We start from the raw sequence: 21,811 nt of genomic DNA on the forward strand, positions 1-21,811 counted from the left end.
ATCAAGAAATCACTCAGTCGAAGACTCTATTTACACTTGAAGATAATTGGCAGTGTAGTGCGGAAAAGGCATTGAAAAAAATTGTATTCACTATGTAGAGCTGAAGGAACAAATGATTTCCATTTACAGTAGACAATCAAACGAGTAGATAATTTTTTTTTTCATTTGTATGAATGATTCCATGCACGAAGTGTAATGCATGTGATCTGAATGCAACAACAGAGACAACAGGCGGAATCAAGAATCTGCTGCTACTTTATTCACTTAACAATGCGGGAAAGATGATTATCACAGATAATTTGCACAAAAACAATATTCAGAATGTATAGAGACATATTGGTTAGTACATTACAAGAGATATATCCTCGAGATCAGTTCGGGGTCTACAGTCCAACCTTGGTCTAACCAGGAAGGGGGGAATACTGTATTTAGCAGAAACAGTCTCTAGTGTACCTTTGCTGCTTTCTGGGCCCTGACAAAGTCTAATAATGCTTTCTGGGCCGCTTTAGCTTCTGTCAGGCCTTGTCTCATCTGCAGCCTACTCCTGCCCACATCCAGTACTTTGAGTCTGTGCTGAAAGCAACGGCCCTGATCACTCGCGTCCTCAGATCACGAGCTGATGTGAGAATCTCTGTGTCATCGTCTGCCTGGATTTTCAGTTATTGTCCATCTAGGGTTAATCCTATGTGGCCTCACTTTGGTTTGGGGAGGGCTATAAGTAACCGCACTGGTACTATGCTCGTTGTCAGTGATACGTCCGTTCCTGGCAGAGTAGCCGACCATTGTATACCTGTGTATATTGCCTGCTTCTGTACGATTGCTCTGTGTATGACCCGATCTGTTTCCCATTTGATATTTGTCTGCTGATTCTGCCCTTTCTGTGTTACTCTTGGTTCTACCCGGGCTATGTCCCTGACTTCTCGCCTGCTTGTTCCCCTGGAACTGCATTGCTTTCTCTGGCTTCTGGCCCCCAGCTTGCTCCTTACCACTCTATTTGTGTTACCTGCTTGTTACCACACTGCCCTCTGGTCTGACCTCGGCTCTATTGTCTATTCTCCTGGCTCTGCTGGGTTCCACTATCCCTGCTAAGAGTCCGGGACCTAGCTAAGCCCTGGATCATGCTCCCAGTGCTCACATGATTGCAGGTCCTGTTCCTCCTGCAGCACACTTTGTGCCGTGTCCACTTTCCACTGCAGCAGTTGCATGGTTCCCCAGTACATCTTTGGACATGTGTACAGTCTCTGGTGGTGAGTCTGATACAGTGTCCATCACACTCTGGTCGTGTATTCTTTGAATATCTTTGGTGCTTGACAGCCGTCGAGAGTCTCCTCGATCTGGTAAAGTGGGGAGGCTGGTCCTTGACTCTTGACTGGCGTTGTCTAGGTCTGGGTCTTGACCTGTTTTACTCTGGTCTTTGGTACTTGACCAGCATAGTCTGCATCCTACACCTCAACTGGAGTCGTCTGAATCAATTATCATGCGCGATGACTCTTTCACTCTCCCTCGTATTAAATCTTTACCTATCTCCACCTAACAATTTTTTTTGTAATTTTCACAAGGATTTGAGGAGAAAATTGACACCATAATTTGCTGTGCAATTTCTCCTGAGTACACTGATACCCTATATGTGGTCAAAAACTACTTTTGAGGCACAATGCAAAGCTCCGAAGGGAAGAAGAGCTATTTTGGATGTGAGATTATGGATGCCATAATCCACTGGGAAAGCCCTAGAGATGGCACAAAAATGTGTCCTACAATTTCTGCTGAACATAGAGATACTCCATATGTGTCTGCACAGTACTGCTTAGTCAGACGGCAAGACTCAGGAGGGAAGGAGCGTGATTTGACTCCATGTGTGTTTTCCAGAAACAAGCAGCAGTGGATGTTGCTGAGTGAAAATTGCAAATCTACCATTGTAGTGCCCTGTAGTTTGTAGTGCCCTGTACATTGTAGTGCCCAGTACATTATGCCCAGCTCAAACTTCTGTACATATGCACCCATAAATTAGGTGAGCTCTCATCACTGCAGAAATGCCAAACATGTGGATGCTAAATGCAGTTTAGGCATTCTGCCCCACAGAAGAGGAGGGGCATTGTAATTGGGAGCTCAATTTGCTGAATTTCTTTTGGGGGCAAAGAGCCATTTCACCATTCCAGAGCCTTTGCACTACCAGTAACATGGAAGCCCCCCCCCCCATATTTCTGTTAACAGATGATGGGCCTGAGTGGGGGCTTGCTTTTTTTGTGGATTGATTTGAAGCTTTTGTTTGGAACATTTTACATAACATTTTGGATTACACTTATCCTGGGCTCTACGCTGAGCACTTACTTTGGAATTGCAATCTAAATCTTCAAATTATATGATTCAGATAAAACCCATGAGGGACCCATTCACTATAATGAGGCAGCAGAGTTACTGAGGACTACGTCTGGACTCTGTTCAGCATTGTCCTTCTTTTCAGAGGTGCACAGACTGCAATTGTTTATAACTGTCATTGCTGCACTGACACAAGCCCCTTAGACCATGCTCTGCACATGGACTAAGAAGCTTGCGGTAGCCTGGTAACCAGGATGTCGTCATGACAACCTTGAGTCACCAAGGCAACAGTTGGCCCTGCGATGACGTCACAGAGTGGTAGGTCAGAGGGAGCTCCCTCCCCCTGCCTTCTAAATGTTGCAATCGATATTGGCAGCAGCATTTATGGTTAAACTGCCAATAGTGGTTCAGGCACTGCTCCTGGCAGTGAGAGCTGAGTGTCATCTAATATGTTAGCTGAACACCAACTGGCAATCATGAAAAATCGCCATGGTGTACCTAGTACCTCCAAGGTCAGGAAGTCATTCCTTTCAATGATGTACTGGTAACATCCAAGGTAGGGAATCTGTTAAAGGGGTTATCCACTTTTACGACAACCCCTTCTCAATCAGCATATTTGCCCACGTTAAAATAAAAACACTTATACTCACCTAACATGCCAGCACCATTCCAGCGGTGTCGGCACTCACTTTCCCGGGGCTCACGTGCGGTTGTTATGACACGTGAGCCATGTGCTCAATCAGCACTGGTGTCACTGTCCCCGCCTTTGGACCAATAAGTAACCAAGAGGAAGTCAGAGCTGTGGCTGCTCTCTCAGTACCTCTTGATTACTTAAACATCAAAAAGCAGGGCCAGTGAAGCCAGAGCTGACTGGGCGCAGGACTCGGGTAACATAACATCTTCACGTGAGTGTCATGTCGGACACTGTTCAGACCAGGTCGTCTGACAGACAGCGGTAATTCCGCGTTTGACCACTGTTTGCTCATTGGCGTCGGCTAGTTTTCGTCTGGCTGCTCCGGGGTTAATTTATCTGATCCTCGGATTGGAAGCTGGGCCATGCCCATTTCCTTTAAATGGTTCTCCTGATCTTTGGGCGTCGCCGATTATAGCTTCTGTCTTATCCGTAGTTATCTCGGTCCGGAGTGGAGAGCTGGTTGTTGGAGAATCGTTGGTGGTGGTGTATTTTCTTTTGTCTTATTTACTACTTCCTATATTTGTATTTATTTTGCCCTGCACCTTTATAGTGTATTCCTGATTGACTGTGGCGTGGTGTATATTTTCCTTTATCCTTGTTTGTTATAATTGTGGGTATTGGTCTATTGCATTCACTGGGTGGTGGGCGGTGGTGTTCAGTCTAGGGCTGAATCAGGAATCAGGGTGAGGGTGGAGGCCTGAACATGCACACCTTCAGTGTAAACTTCAGGTAGAGGGTCAGACAGGGTTACCCTAGTCTGAGGGAAATTGCAGGGGCCCGGGTTATTAACTCTCGCCCTCCTTGTATCCCCGTGACAGTGAGCCTCTGAAGAGCGAGTGCTGACTCCACTAGAATGGGTCTGACAAGAGAGATGTGTATAAGTGTTCTTATTTTAATAGAGACAAACATTCAGAAGAGGTTGTTATAATAGTTAACTTTTACAACCAGGATGCACATCTAGCAATATGTAACACTTGGACTACCAAAAAATAGAATATTAGAGATTTCAACATTCAAAAATAGATGTGACCGTACAGGGCGACTACATGTAAGGACAATGGGTCTCATAGGTACAATAGACACTGCACTGCACTTTCCTATCTATGGTACTGGAGGAGTTAAATGAACTAGTGAGTAACCTGATGTTCATTTACGCCTGAAAAAGCAGGAAGACCTTCAAACAGTTTGACCCAGTCCCTCCTGCATTTCCATTCTGAAGGATGCCACTTAAATATCTCCAGGGACACAAGATAAATGTATCCATTAGGATTGTAAAGTGGACTGGGAGAGATACAGTAATTCAGAGTCCTCGGGCGCAACCTTTCCTTCATTGTGGTATTAATGCATAGCAGATGTGTACAGAAGATGAACTGTCATACAAAGTCATTTACACATTATTATAAATGTTTATGAACGCACAATGTATACTCTATGTTTCCATCTCATCTCGACTGATGAGGCTTTACTGTATATCATAGAATATGGAACGAGTTGACATAAAAATAGAACGATTGAGTATTTATCGTAGTTCTGTGCTGGAGGAGCGGACACACTATTGGCGCAACCTGCGCAGCCAAATGGGGACCCAAGATGCAGGGGGGCACTTCATGTTGAATTGTGCATTTTGATGAGCTATAGGATTGCAAAGGGCCCATATATTGTTATTTCACAGGGGTCCTATTCTGTCTGTGTCTTCCAGAGCGGTGCTGAGATTTATTCTTGCACTTAACAACAACATAGAATTGTATGCACCATGTAACATGATACAGTGCAGCCTCTCACAATATACACTATAACATTATGGATTATACTGTACAGTCATGTCCAAAAGTGTTGGTACACTTGAAATTGCTCCAGAAAATGAAGTGTTTCTCACAGAAAATTATTGCAAGTACACATGGTTTGTTATACACATTTACTTTATGTGTAACAGCACAAAAATAAACGAGAAAAAAAGGGAAAATGGACATAATTTCACACAAAAACACCAAAACGGGCAGGACAAAATTGGCACTCTCAACTTAATATTTGGTTGAACATGCTTTGGAATAAATAACTGCAATCAATCAGTTCCTATACCATTAACAAGCCTCTTACGCCTCTCAACTGGAATTTTGTAGCAGTCTTCTTTTACAAACTGCTCCAGCTCTCTCATATTTGAAGGGTGCCTTCTCCCATCAGCAAGTTTAAGTTCTCTCCACAGGTGTTCAGTGGGATTTAGATCAGGACTCATTGCTGGGGTCATTGTCCTGCTGTAAGACACATGACCTAGGACGCAAACCCAGCTTTCTGACACTGGGCACTACATAGCAACTGAAAATCCTTTGGTAATTTTCAGGTTTCATAATGCTTTGCACACAGTCAAGGCACCTGGTGCCATAGGTTTAAAACAGCCCCAAAGCATCCTTGAACCTCCACCATATTTGACTGTAGGTACTGTGTTCTTTTCTTTGTATGGCTCATTCCGTTTTCGATAAACAGTTTCCCAGAAGGATTCTGGCTTACTCGAGTACATTTTGGCAAACTGCAGTCTAGCTTTTTTTCCTCTGTGTTAGCAATGGGGTCCTTCTGGGTCTCAAGTCATAGCATTTCATTTTATTCAATTCAAATGTCTTTGCATAGTTCACACTGACACTGGTGCAGCTTGAGACTGCAGGACAGCTTGAATTTCTTTGGAACTTGATTGGTCCTGCTTATCCACCATATGGACTATCCTGAGTTGCATTTTATAAATTTTTCTCTGCCATCCATGTCCGGGAACATTAGTTAAAGTGCCATGGGTTGTAAACATCTTGATTATGTTGCGCACCATGGAGAAAGGAACATCAATATTTCTGGAAATGGACTTGAAACCTTGAGATTGTTGATATTTTTCAACAATTTTGCTTTTCAAGTCCTCAGACAATTCTTGTCTCCTCTTTCTGTTCTCAATACGTAGTGGCACACAGACACACAATGCAAAGATTGAGTCAACTTATCAGGTGTGATTTTCATGTTGCCCAAACCTGTTATTGCCACCGGTGAGGTGAATTTGAATGGGCATCACACGCTTGAAACATATTTGCTTACCTACAATTCTGGAAATGTGCCAACAATTTTGTCCAGTCCATATTTGGGGTTTTGTATGAAATTATGTCCAATATGCTTTTTTTTCTCTGTTTTGTTTGTATTTTTCCAATACACACAATGGAAATTAATAAGTGTATAATAAAACATTTAATTGAAATAATTTTCTGGGAGAAATACAGAATTTTCTGAAACATTTTCAAGGGTGACAATGCTTTCGGTCATGACCGTAAAAGTAAAAATGTGGACACAAAACAATTTACTATGGCCAAACAGACTTATACGAGAGGTTCACTTGTAAAATTATTAAGCTCTATTTGATACTTGTGACCAGGCCACCATTAGGGCATTACTGCCCTTACTGTTGTATGGGGCCCAGTGAGCAGAAGTAAAGAGGGGGGCCTAAACTCAGTCCGGGCCCTCACCTCTTGTGCTTCGGCTCACTGGGTCCCAGGGTATAATGGAACATTACGAGCCAGAGCGCCAGCAATGGCAGTGCACATTTCGGCACAGGGAGCCTTCCTGGAGCTTCACCACGCAACGGCCATGCAGCTCCAAGGGAGTGCCTCTGCATCTTCTGTGATGCGTGCATTTGCGGTGCCGGCATGTACGTGTGCAACTCACCATGACACCAGAAGCAGAGATGCACCTGCCTTCAGGGGATCATATGAGAGGTATGTATCACAACATTTTTTTTAAATAAACTGAATTAAATAGGCTTGAAGGGGGAGTAAATTATTATGAATTGAGGGTTACCTGTACATTGAAATTATATACAGAGCTCCCGTGTATAATGTCACTTGTAATCCCTGTAATACCAGTACACTGACACTATATACAGAGCTCTTGTGTATAGTGGCACTGGTGATTTGTTGTATTAACTGTACACTATACACTATATACAGAGAGCTCATGTGTATAATGGAACTTATGGAAATATTAGTATTGTGTTTTTTTATTAATGATCTATTGTAGTAATCGGTTACTATGTAGTAGTAATATGTGGTCTGGTCATGATGTGGTGGTATTTACTCTTGTATGTAATATTATTTGGTTACTATGTGGTGGTAATATGTAGTCTATGTGGTCTGGTCACCGTGTGGTAGTATTTGTTTCTTGTATTTCGTATTATTCGGTCACTATGTGGTGGTAATACATGGTCTCGTCATGGTTTGGAAGTATTTCTCCCCTTGTACATGGTATTATTCGATCACTATGTGGTGGCAATATGTGGTCTGGTCATGGTGTGAGGGTATTTGGTCTGGGCACATCTGAGTGTAGTGGTATTTGTTCCTTGTATTTGGCATTATTCAGTCACTATGTGGTGGTAATATGTGATCTGGTCATGGTGTGACATTTTTTCTTCTTCATACATGGTATTATTCAGTCACTATGTGGTGGTAATATGTGATACGGCCATGGTGTGATGTATTTGTCCCTTGTGTGTGGTATTATTGGTCATTTTAAAAAATGTATGTGACATATTCCCTTAAAGAAAAACAAATACAAATATACCTGAAAAGAGTATAGGTTATTTTAAGAAATGTTTAATTGGTTAAAGTAGGATAGGGCCTGGCCAAAGGAATCCACCGTGTTAAAGTGTCAGGTTTAAAAAATCTTTTGGCCAAAACAACAGGTGATGGCTATGTACTGTATGTGATAGTGTTTGATGGGAACTGTTAATGTGTGATTGGTGAGGACGTGGTACAGAAGAGGAGTTTTTCCTAGAGTGGATGGTGGGACTCTGGAAGGTTCAAGGGGTGAAGGCTGAGCTGGGGTGGAGCCTGCACAGAGTGTCAAGGGGGCCTGAACAGTTTGCCAGTATGGGGCCCTGAAATTCCTAGTGACAGCCCTGCTTCTGAATGCTTGTATAATATATTTGCATTGCTACAAAAGAATAGAAAATCCATCTGTAGGACCAGTTTTAGTTAATATGATGCTTCAAATGTGAAGATTTTGTATAATCACACAAATATTCAGGTTACATGTAAACAAGCTGAATTCAGATTGCTAAACCGGCCTCTTTTCACAAGCTGATGAAGAATGATGGGGACAGAACAATTGCTAATATCATTCTGATCACACATAGCATCATGATGGGCAGCACATGTCCTGTTCACACCAGGTGATGTGCTGTGGAAAACAATGATTTTTTTTTTCCAACATAAATGATCCAATCACTCGGTGAAATTAACAATTTGTTCATTTGCTGGGTAATGGCAGACAACTCTCATCTGCTGTACCGGCATGTTTAAATGCAGATGCTACTCACTGTATGTTACACACACACTCACACTATATTATATATACATACATAGAAATACACACACTGTATATTACACACACAAAGACATACTGTATGTTACACACAAACTACATGCTACACACACTGAATGACACACATATACAATCCATACTATATACACATACTTTGTTACACATACACACACACATACGCATGCTACACATACATTGTATGTTAGAACAAAACACACTGAAGGTTATACACACACAGTACATGTTATACACACACTACATGATACACAAACACTGCACGATGCACACACACTGCACACTATGTTGCACACAGAGCATGTTACACACACATTGTATGTCACACAAAGGCCACGTTCACACGCTCAGTATTTGTCATCAGTATTTGTAAGCCAAAAACTAGGAGTGGGTGAGAAATATAGAAGTTGTGACGTGTTTCTATTATACTTTTCCTCTGATTGTTCCACTCCTGATTTTGGCTTACAAATACTGACGTAAAATACAGACCAAAAACTGAAAGTGTGAACGTGGCCAAACTGCATGATACAGACGCAGTAAAGGCCAAGTTCTCTTCTGTTCTTCCACATCGCCAGTCTCCCGCAAGGTTAAGGACCTTTGGTATGACCATGATGTCACCAATGGTCTTTCTACTCTTATACCCTCGGAAACTGAACTGATAATGCAAGACTGGTATTATCAGTACAATTTCAGACTGGTGCCGTTTCTGGCTTATAAAGGTTGAGAGCCCTTTGTGGGTTTGGAGTCTTGGGTAGTTGTCATTTTTGCCCTTTTCCCTAATGCTGAACCTGCCTGTCTGCATAGCCATATTCTCATGTAAAGAAAAAGTATTCCAGCTTCAAAAAATCCAAAGGTTTATCGAAAAATCTTTCAAAGTTGATTTAAAAAAAAATGGGTCTACATGGTGACTATACCTTTCTCTAGCTTTGAGAAAGGATGCCTGAAGAGTTTGAAACAAATTGCCTTGAGGTCACCATGTAGATCCATTTTTTTGTAATCAAATTTTAAAGATTTGACAATAAACATTTGGATTTTTTGAAGTTAGAATACTTTTTCTTTCTATGGACTGCACGTGGAGCCACACATTTTTCTTTGCTTCTGCACACCGAGGTCCGCTTTAGATGAGCTGGTTTCAAATCTCTCTACACATTTCTATATTCTCGTGAAATAGTGTTCTAAGATACTGTAGATATAACCTGCAATGTAGGGTAACTGAGTCGTCCCGCGGGAAAGGGGTACTCGGTACCGGGTCCTGCTGTTTCACAGGGAGATGTCACGGAGGCTGTGACCTGGTCCGTGGCCCTGGATGCCCATGTAAAAGGGAAAGGTCTTTAAAGGGATAAAGTTTATGTTCGTGACGCCACCTGTGGTATTCGGTCAGGGTGACCGACGCTGCTTTAAGGGGTCCGCTGGGGTGATGTTATGGCAGCTAGATGGTATACTTTCCCCTATGTGAAGTATGTCCCCAGGGCTTCCTAGTGTGTAGACGGTGGATGGTGAGAGGCACAGAGAAGAACGAGGACACAAGGTTGCAGTCTCTTTACCTTTATTGAACACTTCAGCATCCACAGTCCATAGCACCAGACCACAGGGTAGGCAGAGTCTGGCCGGTTTGGAGGCAAGTCCTGAGTCCCCTTGTCCAGGTGGAAATCAGTAGCCTTCCCTTGCGCTGCAGTGGTGTAGTCCCTTACTGCCTATGGCTTCACATAAGGGTCTCACAGATGCGATGTTTCTCTCTCTCTGTCCCCCATATAGGATAGGACAAAACCCATATGACTGGTGACTGGAGCCTGTTTATAGGGTCTCTTAGACAACCCGGCTCTGTGGGTGTCACCGTGCCTTCTGGGTGTAGGTGCGGACAGGTAACCTGCAATTAGCTGTCCTGCCGGTCTCTGAAATAAGGCGTAGAGGTCCTTACTCCCTCGGTGTTCCGGCTACATGAATTTTGCGCCTCAGAAGGAGGCAGCCTGAGCAGGGCTGGTCCCCTTCTGGTATCCTTTTCTTTGCTTCGACTTCCTTCACGCTCGCTGCAATACAATTCTGCCTTTCAATGTCTCTTTCTGGGAGCTGCAGCTCTGAGGGCATGCACAGCTCCGTGGACCCTCTGTCCTCCTCAGACTACTGTCTAGAACTAACTGAGCTCAGCCAGCAACCCACTTCTGTCTGGAACTGACTGACTTTCTGTACAGACTACCAGTTATATATATATATATATATATATATATATATATATATATATATATATATACTAGACTGTGGCCCGATTCTAATGCATCGGGTATTCTAGAATATGCTTGTCCCAGTAGTATATGGACAATGATGATTCCAGAATTCGCGGCAGACTGTGCCCGTCGCTGATTGGTCGAGGCAACCTTTATGACATCATCGTCGCCATGGCAACCATTATGACATCTACGTCGATACTGTGCCCGTCGCTGATTGGTCGAGGCGAATTCGCGGCAGACTGTGCCCGTCGCTGATTGGTCGAGGCAACCTTTATGACATCATCGTCGCCATGCTGTGCTCGTTGCTGATTGGTCGAGGCCTGGCGGCCTCGACCAATCAGAGATGCGGGATTTCCAGGACAGACAGACAGACAGACAGACAGAAAAACCCTTAGACAATTATATATATAGATATAGGGAGTGACCTAATAAATAGGAGCAAACGCTCCCCCTGGTGGCCTGGAGTGTGAATGTGTGTTGCATGTTTGTGATACCTGGATGCAGTTATCCTTCCTTGCCTCCAAACCTAGCATCACTCCCCCCGAGAGGAAAACAATACCACTGCGAGGACCAGGACCCTGGGGCGCCGCATAACCAAAATACCCTTTTTTAGTAATGTAGTTAAAATTTTAATCAGAAAAGATTATCCTTAAAGATTATAATTAGGATGGTTTCAACCACAGCATATTTGGATTTTTTTTTTTTGCTCAAAAATGCTGCAGCCAAATGTTATACTACAGTCCATGTTGAAACATAAAAAAACACTACATACAAAGCTTTTTGAAGTTCAGTGTTTTTGAGGTCATACAGTTGCTTTCAAAAGTATTCACCCCACTTAACATATTTTGTGTTTTGATACCTCACAACCTGAAATTTCACTGGATTTTTTTTTAGGATGTGCACCAGTTCATGTAAAGAACATGCCTACAACTATGAACATTTAGTTTTGTTTTCATTGTGAAGCAAACAACAAATAGGACAAAATAACTAAAAACTTCAGTGTGCATAACTATTCACCCTCCTAAAATCAGTACTTTTAAAGCCTCCTTTTGCGGTTCTTACAGCGGCAAGTCACTTTGGATAAGTCTCTATGAGCTTTCCACATCTTGCAACTGGGATTTTTGCCAATTTTTCAAGGCAGAACTGCTCCAGTTCCTTCAAGTTAGATGGTTTCTTCTGGTTAACAGCAATCTTCAAGTCTGACCTTTCGAATGTTGCTTTATCAGTATGCTTTGGGTCATTGTCTTGTTGGAAAGTGAACCTCCGTCCCAGTCTGAAATCACTGACATACTGAAACAGGTTTTGCTCAAGAATATCCCTGTATTTCACACCATACATCTTCCCTTCAAGTCGGACAATTTTCTCTGTCCCTGCTGCCGAAAAACATCCTCACAGCATGATGCTGGCACCACCCACATTTCACTGTGGGGATGGTGTTATTGGGATGATGAGCTGTGTTGGCTTGGCACTAGACTTAGCATTTATCTTAGTGGCCAAAAAGTTCAATTTTGGTCTCATCTGAAAACAGCACCTTCCTCCATAGATTTGAGGAGTGTTCCATATGTCTATTATAAAAACTTGATTACAGCTCACCCAGTTGCTCTATGCTCATCCACCTGGGGCTCAGACATTGGCCTCGCCCTGACCTCACGTCAAGGATAATAGATAAAATTGGAGAACAGCTCAACAGGACTGGATTTTCCTTTTGTTTTATTTATCAAAAGAAAATATAGTGCATAGAAAAGAAAAATGTGCATGGTTGACATGACCCAGTTGGTGGGTTTTGACTGCATTAAGCAGTCTTACAAATTTTTTTGTATGCACTATATTTTCTTTTGAAAAAGAAAAGAAAAGGAAAATCCAGTCCTATTGAGCTGGACTCCAATTTTTTCCATTGTTCTATATGTCTATTGGCAAACTCAAAACAAGCCTTACAATTTTTATGTACAAGTAAATGCTTTTTTCTGCCCTCTTTTCCATACAGGCCACCTCTATGGAGTGTATGGGTTATTGTGGTCGTATGTACAGATACTCCAGTCTCTCCATGGGAACTCTGCAGCTCCTTCAGGGTTACCTTTGGTCTGTGTGCTGCCTCTCTGATTTATTCCCTCCTTGCCCGGGCTGAGAGTTTTGGTGGGCAGCCCTCTCTTGGCAGGTTTGTTGTGGTACCATGTTCTTTCCATTTGATGATAATGGATTTGCTGGTGCTCCAAAGGATCATCAGAGATTGGGATATTTTTTTTTTTAGAACCTGACCCTGGCTTCTAATTCTCTACAACTTTGTACCTGACTTGTTTGGAGATCTCCTTGGTCTTTATGGTGTAGTTTGGTTAGTGGTGCCTCTTTCTTTATGGTTTTTCAGCCTCTGTGGCCTTTCAGAAAATGTGTGTATATACTGACAAACATTCACCATTTCACTAAGCATGTGACTTATGAAGGTAACTGTTTGCACCAGAAATTTTTAGGGGCTTCATTGCAAAAGGTATAAATATATTTGCACATTTTTTAGTTATTTGATCCCATAAATGTAATTTATGCCTATATTTTTCTCACTTCACCAACTTAGACTATTTAGTGCTGATGAACCACACACAAACAAATTACAAAAATATTTAAACACAGGTTGTAATGTAACAAAATAGGTAAAAAAAGCCAAGGGGAGTGAATACTTTTGCAGGCCACTGTAGGTGTTTTTCCTGACAAAACAGAATGCTTACTTTAAGCAGTTTTGCTGTTGCATATTTATATAACCTTCTCTAACTGTGTACAAAATATTGCCAAACAAAAAATGCCACTAAACCATTTTTAACTGTGTGTTATTTTTACAAGTAAAATTGCTGAAAAAACCTGTGTGTGAAGGATAATATTGATAAAACAATTACTGTATTTTTTGGACTATAAGATGCAACGGACCATAAGATGCCCCTAGCTTTTAGAGGAGGAAAATAGATAAAAAATGAAGCAAAAATTGTAATCCAAGTATACATGCCCCATCATCACCATCCTTGTATACATGGCCCCCTCATCCCCATCCTGGTATACACCATGTTCCAAATAATTATGCAAATTGGATATAAGTGTCATAAAAATTTAATTGTTTTGTTTTTCAAATAAACTCATGGATGATATTGTGTCTCAGGGCTCAATGGATCACTGAAATCAATCTTAAACAAATGTGATAATTAGTTTTCCAGGTGATTCTAAGTAAAGGAAAACTACTTAAAAATGATGTTCCACATTATTAAGCAGGACACAGTTTTCAAGTAACATGGGAAAGAAAAAGGATCTCTCTGCTGCCGAAAAGCATCAAATAGTGTAATGCCTTGGTCAAGGGATGAAAACATTAGATATTTCCTGAAAACTTAAGCGTGATCATCATACTGTTAAGAGATTTGTGGCTGAATCTGAGCACATACATGTTCATGCTGATAAAGGCATAATGAGGAAGGTTTCTGCCAGGCAAGTTCATCGGATTAAGAGAGCAGCTCCTGAAAAGCCATTGCAAACCAGCAAACAATATTTGAAGCTGCTTGTGCCTCTGGAGTCCCTCGAACCTCAAGGTGTAGGATCCTTCAAAGGCTTGCTTTGGCTCATAAACCTACTAGTCGGCCACCCCTAAACAGTGTTCACAAGCAGAAACGGTGGCAGTGGGCCCAGACATACATGAAGACTAATTTTCAAACAGTCTTGTTTACTGATGAGTGTCAAGCAACCCTGGATGGTCCAGATGGATGAAGTAATGGATGTTTGGTGGATGGCCACCATGTCCCAACAAGGCTGCGACGTCAGCAAGGAGGTGGAGGAGTCATGTTTTGGGCTGGAATCATGGAGAAACAGCTGGTAGGACCCTTTAAGGTTCCTGAAGGTGTGAAAATGACCTCTGCAAAGTATATAGAGTTTCTGACTGACAACTTTCTTCCATGGTATTAAAAGCAGAAACGTGCCTTCAGGAGCAAAATCACCTTCATGCATGACAATGTACCATCTCATGCTGCAAAGAATACCTCTGAGTCATTGGCTGCTACGAGCATAAAAGGAGATAAACTCATGGTGTGGCCACCATCTTCCCCTGACCTCAACTATAGAGAACCTTTGGACTAACATCAAGCAAAAGATCTATGAGGGTGGGAGGCCGTTCACATCAAAACAGCAGCTCTGGGAGGCTATTCTAACTTCATACAAAGAAATAAAAGCAGAAACTCTCCAAAAACTCACAAGTTCAGTGGATGCAAGAATTATGAATGTGATATCAAAGAAAGGTTCCTATGTTAACATGTAACTTGGCCTGTTAGGAAGTTTTGGAGTTAAATAGCTTTTTTGTTCAGTGAATGTGACCTCCTAATGTTGCAAAATCAACAAATGAGCATTTTCAGTTCTTTAAAACATATCAAATGTTTAGAAATTCTACTGTGCCTAATAATTTGGAACAGTGCATTTTGAGTTTTTATTAATTTTGGAGATTATACAGTTATCATTGGGAGGTTTCTTCAATAAAATTCGATGTTTACTCTAACAGGTGATGACTTTTATTAGACTGAAAGTCATTTGCACTGACCATTTAGGAAAATCCGAGAAAAATATAATTTGCATAACAATTTGGAACATTTTGTACATGTGCCCCTCATCATCATCCTGGTATACATGGCCCTCTTACCTCCATCCTGATATACACGGCCCCCTCATTCCCATCCTGGTATACATGGCCCCATCCCTATCCTAGTATACATGGCCCTATAATCTCCATCCAGGTATACATGGACCCTCATCCCCATCCTGGTATACATGGACCCCCCATACCATCCTGATATACCATATATACTTGAGTATAAGCCGACCCCAGTATAAGCCGAGACCCCTAATTTTGCCACAAAAAACTGGGAAAACTTAATGACTCAAGTATAAGCCTAGGGTGAAAAATGCAGCAGCTACCGGTAAATGTCAAAAAAACAAATAGATATCAATAAAAGTAAAATTAATTAAGTGTTTTTGAATATCCATATTGAATCAGAAGCCCCATATAATGCTCCATAAAGTTTGATGGGCCCCATAAGATGCTTCATATTAAAATATGCCCCATATAATGCTGCACAAATGCGGATTATGGCCCCATAAGATGCTCTATACAGACATTTGCCCCATATAATGCTGCACAAATGTGGATTATGGTCACATAAGATGCTCCATAAATATATTTGCCCCATATAAAGCTGCACAAACATTGGTTATGCCCCATAAGATGCTCCATGTAGACATTTGCCCCATATAAAGCTCCACGAACATTGATTATGCCCCATAAGATGCTCCATGTAGACATTTGCCCCGTATAAAGCTGCACAAACATTGATTATGCCCCATAAGATGCTCCATGTAGACATTTGCCCCATATATAGCTGCACAAACATTGATTATGCCCCATAAGATGCTCCATGTAGACATTTGCCCCATATAAAGCTGCATAAACATTGATTATGCCCCATAAGATGCTCCATGTAGACATTTGCCCCATATGCTGTTGTTGCGATAAAAAAAAAAAAATCACATACTCAGCTCTCGTCGCTCAGACCCCCGGCACTTGCTATATTCACCTGTTCCCCGTTCCAATGCCGCCTGCCGCCTCTGAGTCTTCCCCATCCTCTGCACTGACTGTTCAGGCAGAGGGCGGCATGCACACTAATCGCGTCATCGCGCCCTCTGACCTGAGTGTCAGTGCAGGGGACAGAGTAGACACAGCGGCGGCCGGCGGCGTTGGAATGGGGAGCAGGTGAATATCACGCACTGCATTATACTCACCAGCTCCTGGCATGGTCCCAGTCGGTCTGTTCCCCGGCACCGGCAGCTTCTTCCCATATTGAGCGGTCACATGGTACTGCTCATTACAGTAATGAATATGCGGCTCCACCCCTATGGGAGTGGAGTCGGGTCCATATTCATAGCTGTAATGAGCGGTACCATGTGACCGCTCACTACAGGAAGAATCTGATAGCGCCGGGGAACCATAGACGTACAGGGACCACGCCAGGAGCAGGTGAGTATGATTACACAGCTGCTGCTTCACCTCCCCTGCCGACCCCTGGGAATGACTCGAGTATAAGCCGAGAGGGGCGATTTCAGCCTAAAAAAAATGGGCTGAAATTCTTGGCTTATACTCGAGTATATACAGTATATGGCAACTATCACCCTGCACAAATAAAAACAAAAACCATTCTGTGTACCTTCCCTCCGCTCCATTGCAGAGTCATTTTCTGATGCGAGCAGCTGATTTTAGCTTGTAAACAGTGCATGGCAGTCATGTCATGTACTGCTTACATGCTGAGGTGAGCTGCCAGAATACTCACTGCTCTCCACGCCTGGGACTTTGAAAGTGAATATTTATCTTCTTTAATGGTGGACACACTCTTAGCTGCAGCCGCTGGCTTTCTGCAGCGAGTGGGCGATCATGTGTGCCCGCTATTAAAGAGAATGAATATTCACTGCTGTCCATTCCCATGGATGTCGCTTCCACCTCTCGGTGCTGGCTTCAGTACACAGAGGTGGGAGGGATTATGGGCATGGGGATCAGTGAAAATTAATTTTCTTTAACAGAAGGCAAAGGTGTTAGCTACAGCATCTGGCTCCTGCCTTCTCTGACCCACTCATATGCCGCTGCTCCCCTACCCACTTCTCCATCCACAACCACAGCAGATGCATCCTTACTATAAGACACCCCCCCATTTTTCTCCAAAATTTTGGAGGAAAAAAGTGTGTCTTATAGTCTGAAAAATACAGGATGTATTACCAATAGCTATTTAGTAAGTAAATAGAACAAAAGTTAGAGAAGATCTGTTTTATTCTACCTCCTTCCTATTCACCTACTCTACCAGTATTTTTTCTCTTCTCTTCCTCTCACATCTCTTTCCAACTCTCTCCAGTCATTCATTAATGACTGCATTCTGATCTACCCTCTGTTGTGCCTGCATTTTAATTAACCTATGATTATCATTTGTCTTCACTTGTGCTTTTCTACAGGCTTATTGATTGTTATTTTAAAAATGCAGAGAAAAGTGAGTGTGAAGGAGAATATTGTAAAAAAAAACAATTCTCTTACCAATATCCATTTAATAGGTCAGTAGAACAAAAGTTTAAAAAAAAATCCATTTTACTTGTACTTGCTTACTACTTTCCAACCCTAGCCTTTACTTTTCTCCCTTCTTTTACCTCTTTCTGACTTTTCCATTGCACTCTGCAGATGACTTTCGACTAACCTCTGCACTAATTCGTACCTCCCACTACCGACTCCAAGACTTCTCCCGTGTTGTGCCAATCCTCTGGAATGCTCTACCCCAAGAAATTAGGACTATCCACAATTTGCATAGTTTTAGGCGCTACCTCAAAACACATTTGTTCAGAGCGGCCTATTACGCTCACTAATCAAAGTCATTTTATGTGGAAGTGTGCATGTGTAGCCCATTCACTAGCCCCATCTATCCCCCACTCCCTCAAGATGGCTGGACCATCATTGTAAATACATCATTGTAAATACACACCTGTACTTTGTATCTCCCCACCTCATTGTAGATTGTAAGCTCTCATGGGCAGGGTCATCTAATTTTGCTTTAATTATTGTATTGTTAACGTTGCTACTAATGACTTGTGTTTTGAAACTGTTAAACTGTAAAGCGCTGCGGAATATGTTGGAGCTATATAAATATAGATTATTATTATTTAGTATTATTATTTTCCTCTCACTCTTTATATTATCTGTCTCTGGGTCCTTTCTTTAGTCTTGACTCCATCTTTGGCTATTAAACGTTTCACACTGCAGAACTCTGCACTCTGGTATCCTCCTTTGCGCCTGATTTTATATTGCCCAGCTTTGTAATACTCCTATGATTATCATTTACATGTAGCCGTGCTTTTCTATAGGCTTTTTGATTGTTATGCCTTTAATGGAAATTGAGAAATGTCAGTAATATCAGTGTTGGGTTATCATTGCTTCTTTGAGGAATATGATACTCTTTATACTACTTAATTACCACTGTTTATGATCAGGAAAGTATTCTGTATGTGGTTGCAAATCACCACACCTAAGTTTAGTTTTTTTATAACTAATTGAAGTTTTAGAATCACGCATATCATGCTCTTGCTAGAAAATAAGTGAACTGCTATGAATTAAGTCAAGGTTTTGGCGCGCATGTGCTAAAACCCTTTTCTCTAATTAACACTTACCTGAAATGTCAATATCTGAGCATTCCATTCTCTGCATTCTGTACCATTTCTCCCACTCTGAATGATTTTCTGCAATCTGAAAGGAATAACGTTTTTAAAAAAGACCACAAATACAAATATAATAGCTACAGTTATTTAGTACCAAAATAGTAAATAAATTCTAAAGCTTCATTTAGACAGGAGAATTATACCGATGTTTAACTGTCTTGTTACGTCGTGTAAAACCCAAACCAACCACAGTACAATTAAAAGGAACTTTCAAAACCATAAGGATCTATAGCACTGTAAGTTCAGTTCTCAGGTGATGTAGGAAGATTATATTCTAATACCATTAGAATATAGAATGCTATGGTGCCAGTATGAGGTGTTAACCAGCCCAGATTGGCGATAGATCTATTATCTTAATGGACAGTAAAGGCTGAGTCACACATAACGATATCGTTAACGATATTGTTGCAACGTCACGCTTTTGGTGATGTAACAACGATCCCGCTAACGATCTCGTTATGTGTGACAGCAACCAACGATCAGGCCCCTGCTGGGAGATCATTGGTCATTTGGGAATGATCAGGACCATTTTTTGGTCGCTGATCACCCGCTGTCATCGCTGGATCGGCGTGTGTGACGCCGATCCAGCGATGTGTTCACTTGTAACCAGGGTAAATATCGGGTTACTAAGCGCAGGGCCGCGCTTAGAAACCTGATATTTACCCTGGTTACCATTGTAAAAGTAAAAAAAAAAACAGTACATACTCACATTCTGATGTCTGTCACGTCCCCCGGCGTCCACAGGGTTAAAACTGCTTTCGGCAGGAGCGCTGCTAATGCACACGCTGCTGCCGAGAGCTTCCCTGCACTGACTGTGTCAGCACCGGCCGTAAAGCAGAGCACAGCGGTGACGTCACTGCTGTTACTGCCAGCGCTGACACATTCAGTGCAGGGAAGCTCTCGGCAGCAGCGCGTGCATTAGCAGCGCTCTTGCCGAAAGCAGTTTTAACCCTGTGGACACCGGCGGGGGACGTGACAGACATCAGAATGTGAGTATGTAGTGTTTTTTTCTTTTTACTTTTACAATGGTAACCAGGGTATATATTGGGTTACTAAGCGCGGCCCTGCACTTAGTAACCCGATGTTTACCCTGGTTACCCGGGTGCTGCAGGGGGACTTCGGCATCGCTGAAGACAGTTTCAACACTGCCAAAGTCGTTCCCCTGATCGTTGGTCGCTGGAGAGAGCTGTCTGTGTGACAGCTGCCCAGCGACCACACAACGACTTACCAACGATCACGGCCAGGTCGTATCGCTGGTCGTGATTGTTGGTAAGTCGTTTAGTGTGACTCCAGCTTAAGGTTCGAATAACATTGAGCAATCGGCAGCAGTAAACAACCATCGATCTGTAAAACTTAATCGGTTGGTGGTCATTCCATAGCCTGCTTACACAGTTAGAACGCAGTGATAGAAGCACACTAAGCAATCTGTAATAGATCACTCAATGTGGTTGTATCTGTTCTCGTCAGCGTGAGTCCTGTTTACACAAAATGATGCAGCGCTAAGAACTATGATCTTTTGCAATGTGCAAAACATCATTTCACTCACTAAACATGCTTTCAGCTCAATCATCGGGCGATTGGCAGCCTGTTTACACAAAAAAATTATTATAAACACTTGTTAACTGTTATCTTTCAGTGTAATGCAGTTTAGTCAAAACGTGCAGTTTTATTGCTTTATAAAACTCCGAGGAATTCAAAATCAAAACAGCCTTTTTTTGGCACTAAAGTATAGCAGAAAATAAAAAGTTCATGTAGCAGGCACATGTATGTCAGTGTGGGCATACCAAAACAAGTTACAGTTCTTTCTCCCAGAGCAAAAAAAGGCACAATCCCACCAATCTCTGTATCACTTTCAGCCTGAGCTCTAGCAGCCTCCAGCACCAAACAGAAGTATTCAACTCTGGGCACAGTTCACACTGATCTGTCTGAGATGATTTCGTGAATCCTGCATTGAGCAGGGGGTTAGCCCAGATGACCCATGAGATCTGTTCCAACTCTACCTTTCTATGATTCTATGACCAGTCTGCAATTTCCACACATTTACCTGCAGCTCCAAAACATACTGCTCAGATTTCCTCACTGACCCATACAATCTCCATTCAGAGAGAGATTCTGACATGTCTCTGTCCCAGCTACAGCTCACATTTTGGCTGGGCACTCACCATACATACACACCACCACAGCACATTCGACTCTGTATCATTTAGCAGACTGGTGAACCCCGATGTACAGTATGTGTAAAAATCTGCGCTGCTGATAAAGATGGAAGGCAGATGATATTCTTCAAAGTATTATTTCAAAACAGCTTGAACAATGGACAGCGACTAATAGAATGTTATTTAACAGGAAGGAATTAAAGATTTTACCTCTGTGCAAGAAAAATGAAAATTACATCTACAGAATTCTTCAAGTGTCACGGGAAGCCTAGGTGGGCAAGAGCTAATAACCCGGGCCCCTGCAATTTCCCTCAGACTAGGGAAATCCTGACTGACCCTCTTCCTAGAGTTTACACTGATGGTGTGCATGTCTAGGTCTCCACCCTCACCCTATCTCCTGTTTCAACCCTAGGCTGAAACCAACCACCCACCACCCAGTGAAGAGACAATACACCAATACCCACAGTTAGCACAGACAAGGATAACTGAAAATATGAACCAAGCCGCAGTCACTCAGGAATACACAATAAGTGCACAGGGCAAAACAAATACAAATATAGGAAGGAGTAAATAAGACAAAGGGAAATAGACCACCAGATACGATACTCCAACTCCTAGCTCACCAATCCAGACCGAGATAACCAAGCACTAGACAGAAGCTATAATCGGCGACGCCCAATGTTCAGAAGAACTATTTAAAGGCAGTGGGCTTGGCCCAGCTTCCAATCCGAGCACCAGCTAAATTAACCCCGGACCAGCTAGACAAAATCTAGCCGACGCCACTGAGCGCATAGTGGACAAAAGCGGAA

At 42.3% G+C, this 21,811-nt stretch overlaps 1 protein-coding gene across 1 annotated transcript in view; it reads right to left on the bottom strand.

Moving 5' to 3' along the window:
• Positions 1-21,811, bottom strand: part of LOC143816267 (uncharacterized) — a 657,854-nt gene that overhangs the window by 258,467 nt on the left and 377,576 nt on the right. Inside the window, exon 40 of the mRNA XM_077296442.1 lies at positions 18,799-18,874. Within this exon, the coding sequence (XP_077152557.1) occupies positions 18,799-18,874 (76 nt within the window). The remainder of the gene's footprint in view (positions 1-18,798; positions 18,875-21,811) is intronic.

The sequence above is a fragment of the Ranitomeya variabilis genome, chromosome 3 (genome assembly GCF_051348905.1).
Source record: "Ranitomeya variabilis isolate aRanVar5 chromosome 3, aRanVar5.hap1, whole genome shotgun sequence".
Taxonomy (NCBI): domain Eukaryota; kingdom Metazoa; phylum Chordata; class Amphibia; order Anura; family Dendrobatidae; genus Ranitomeya; species Ranitomeya variabilis.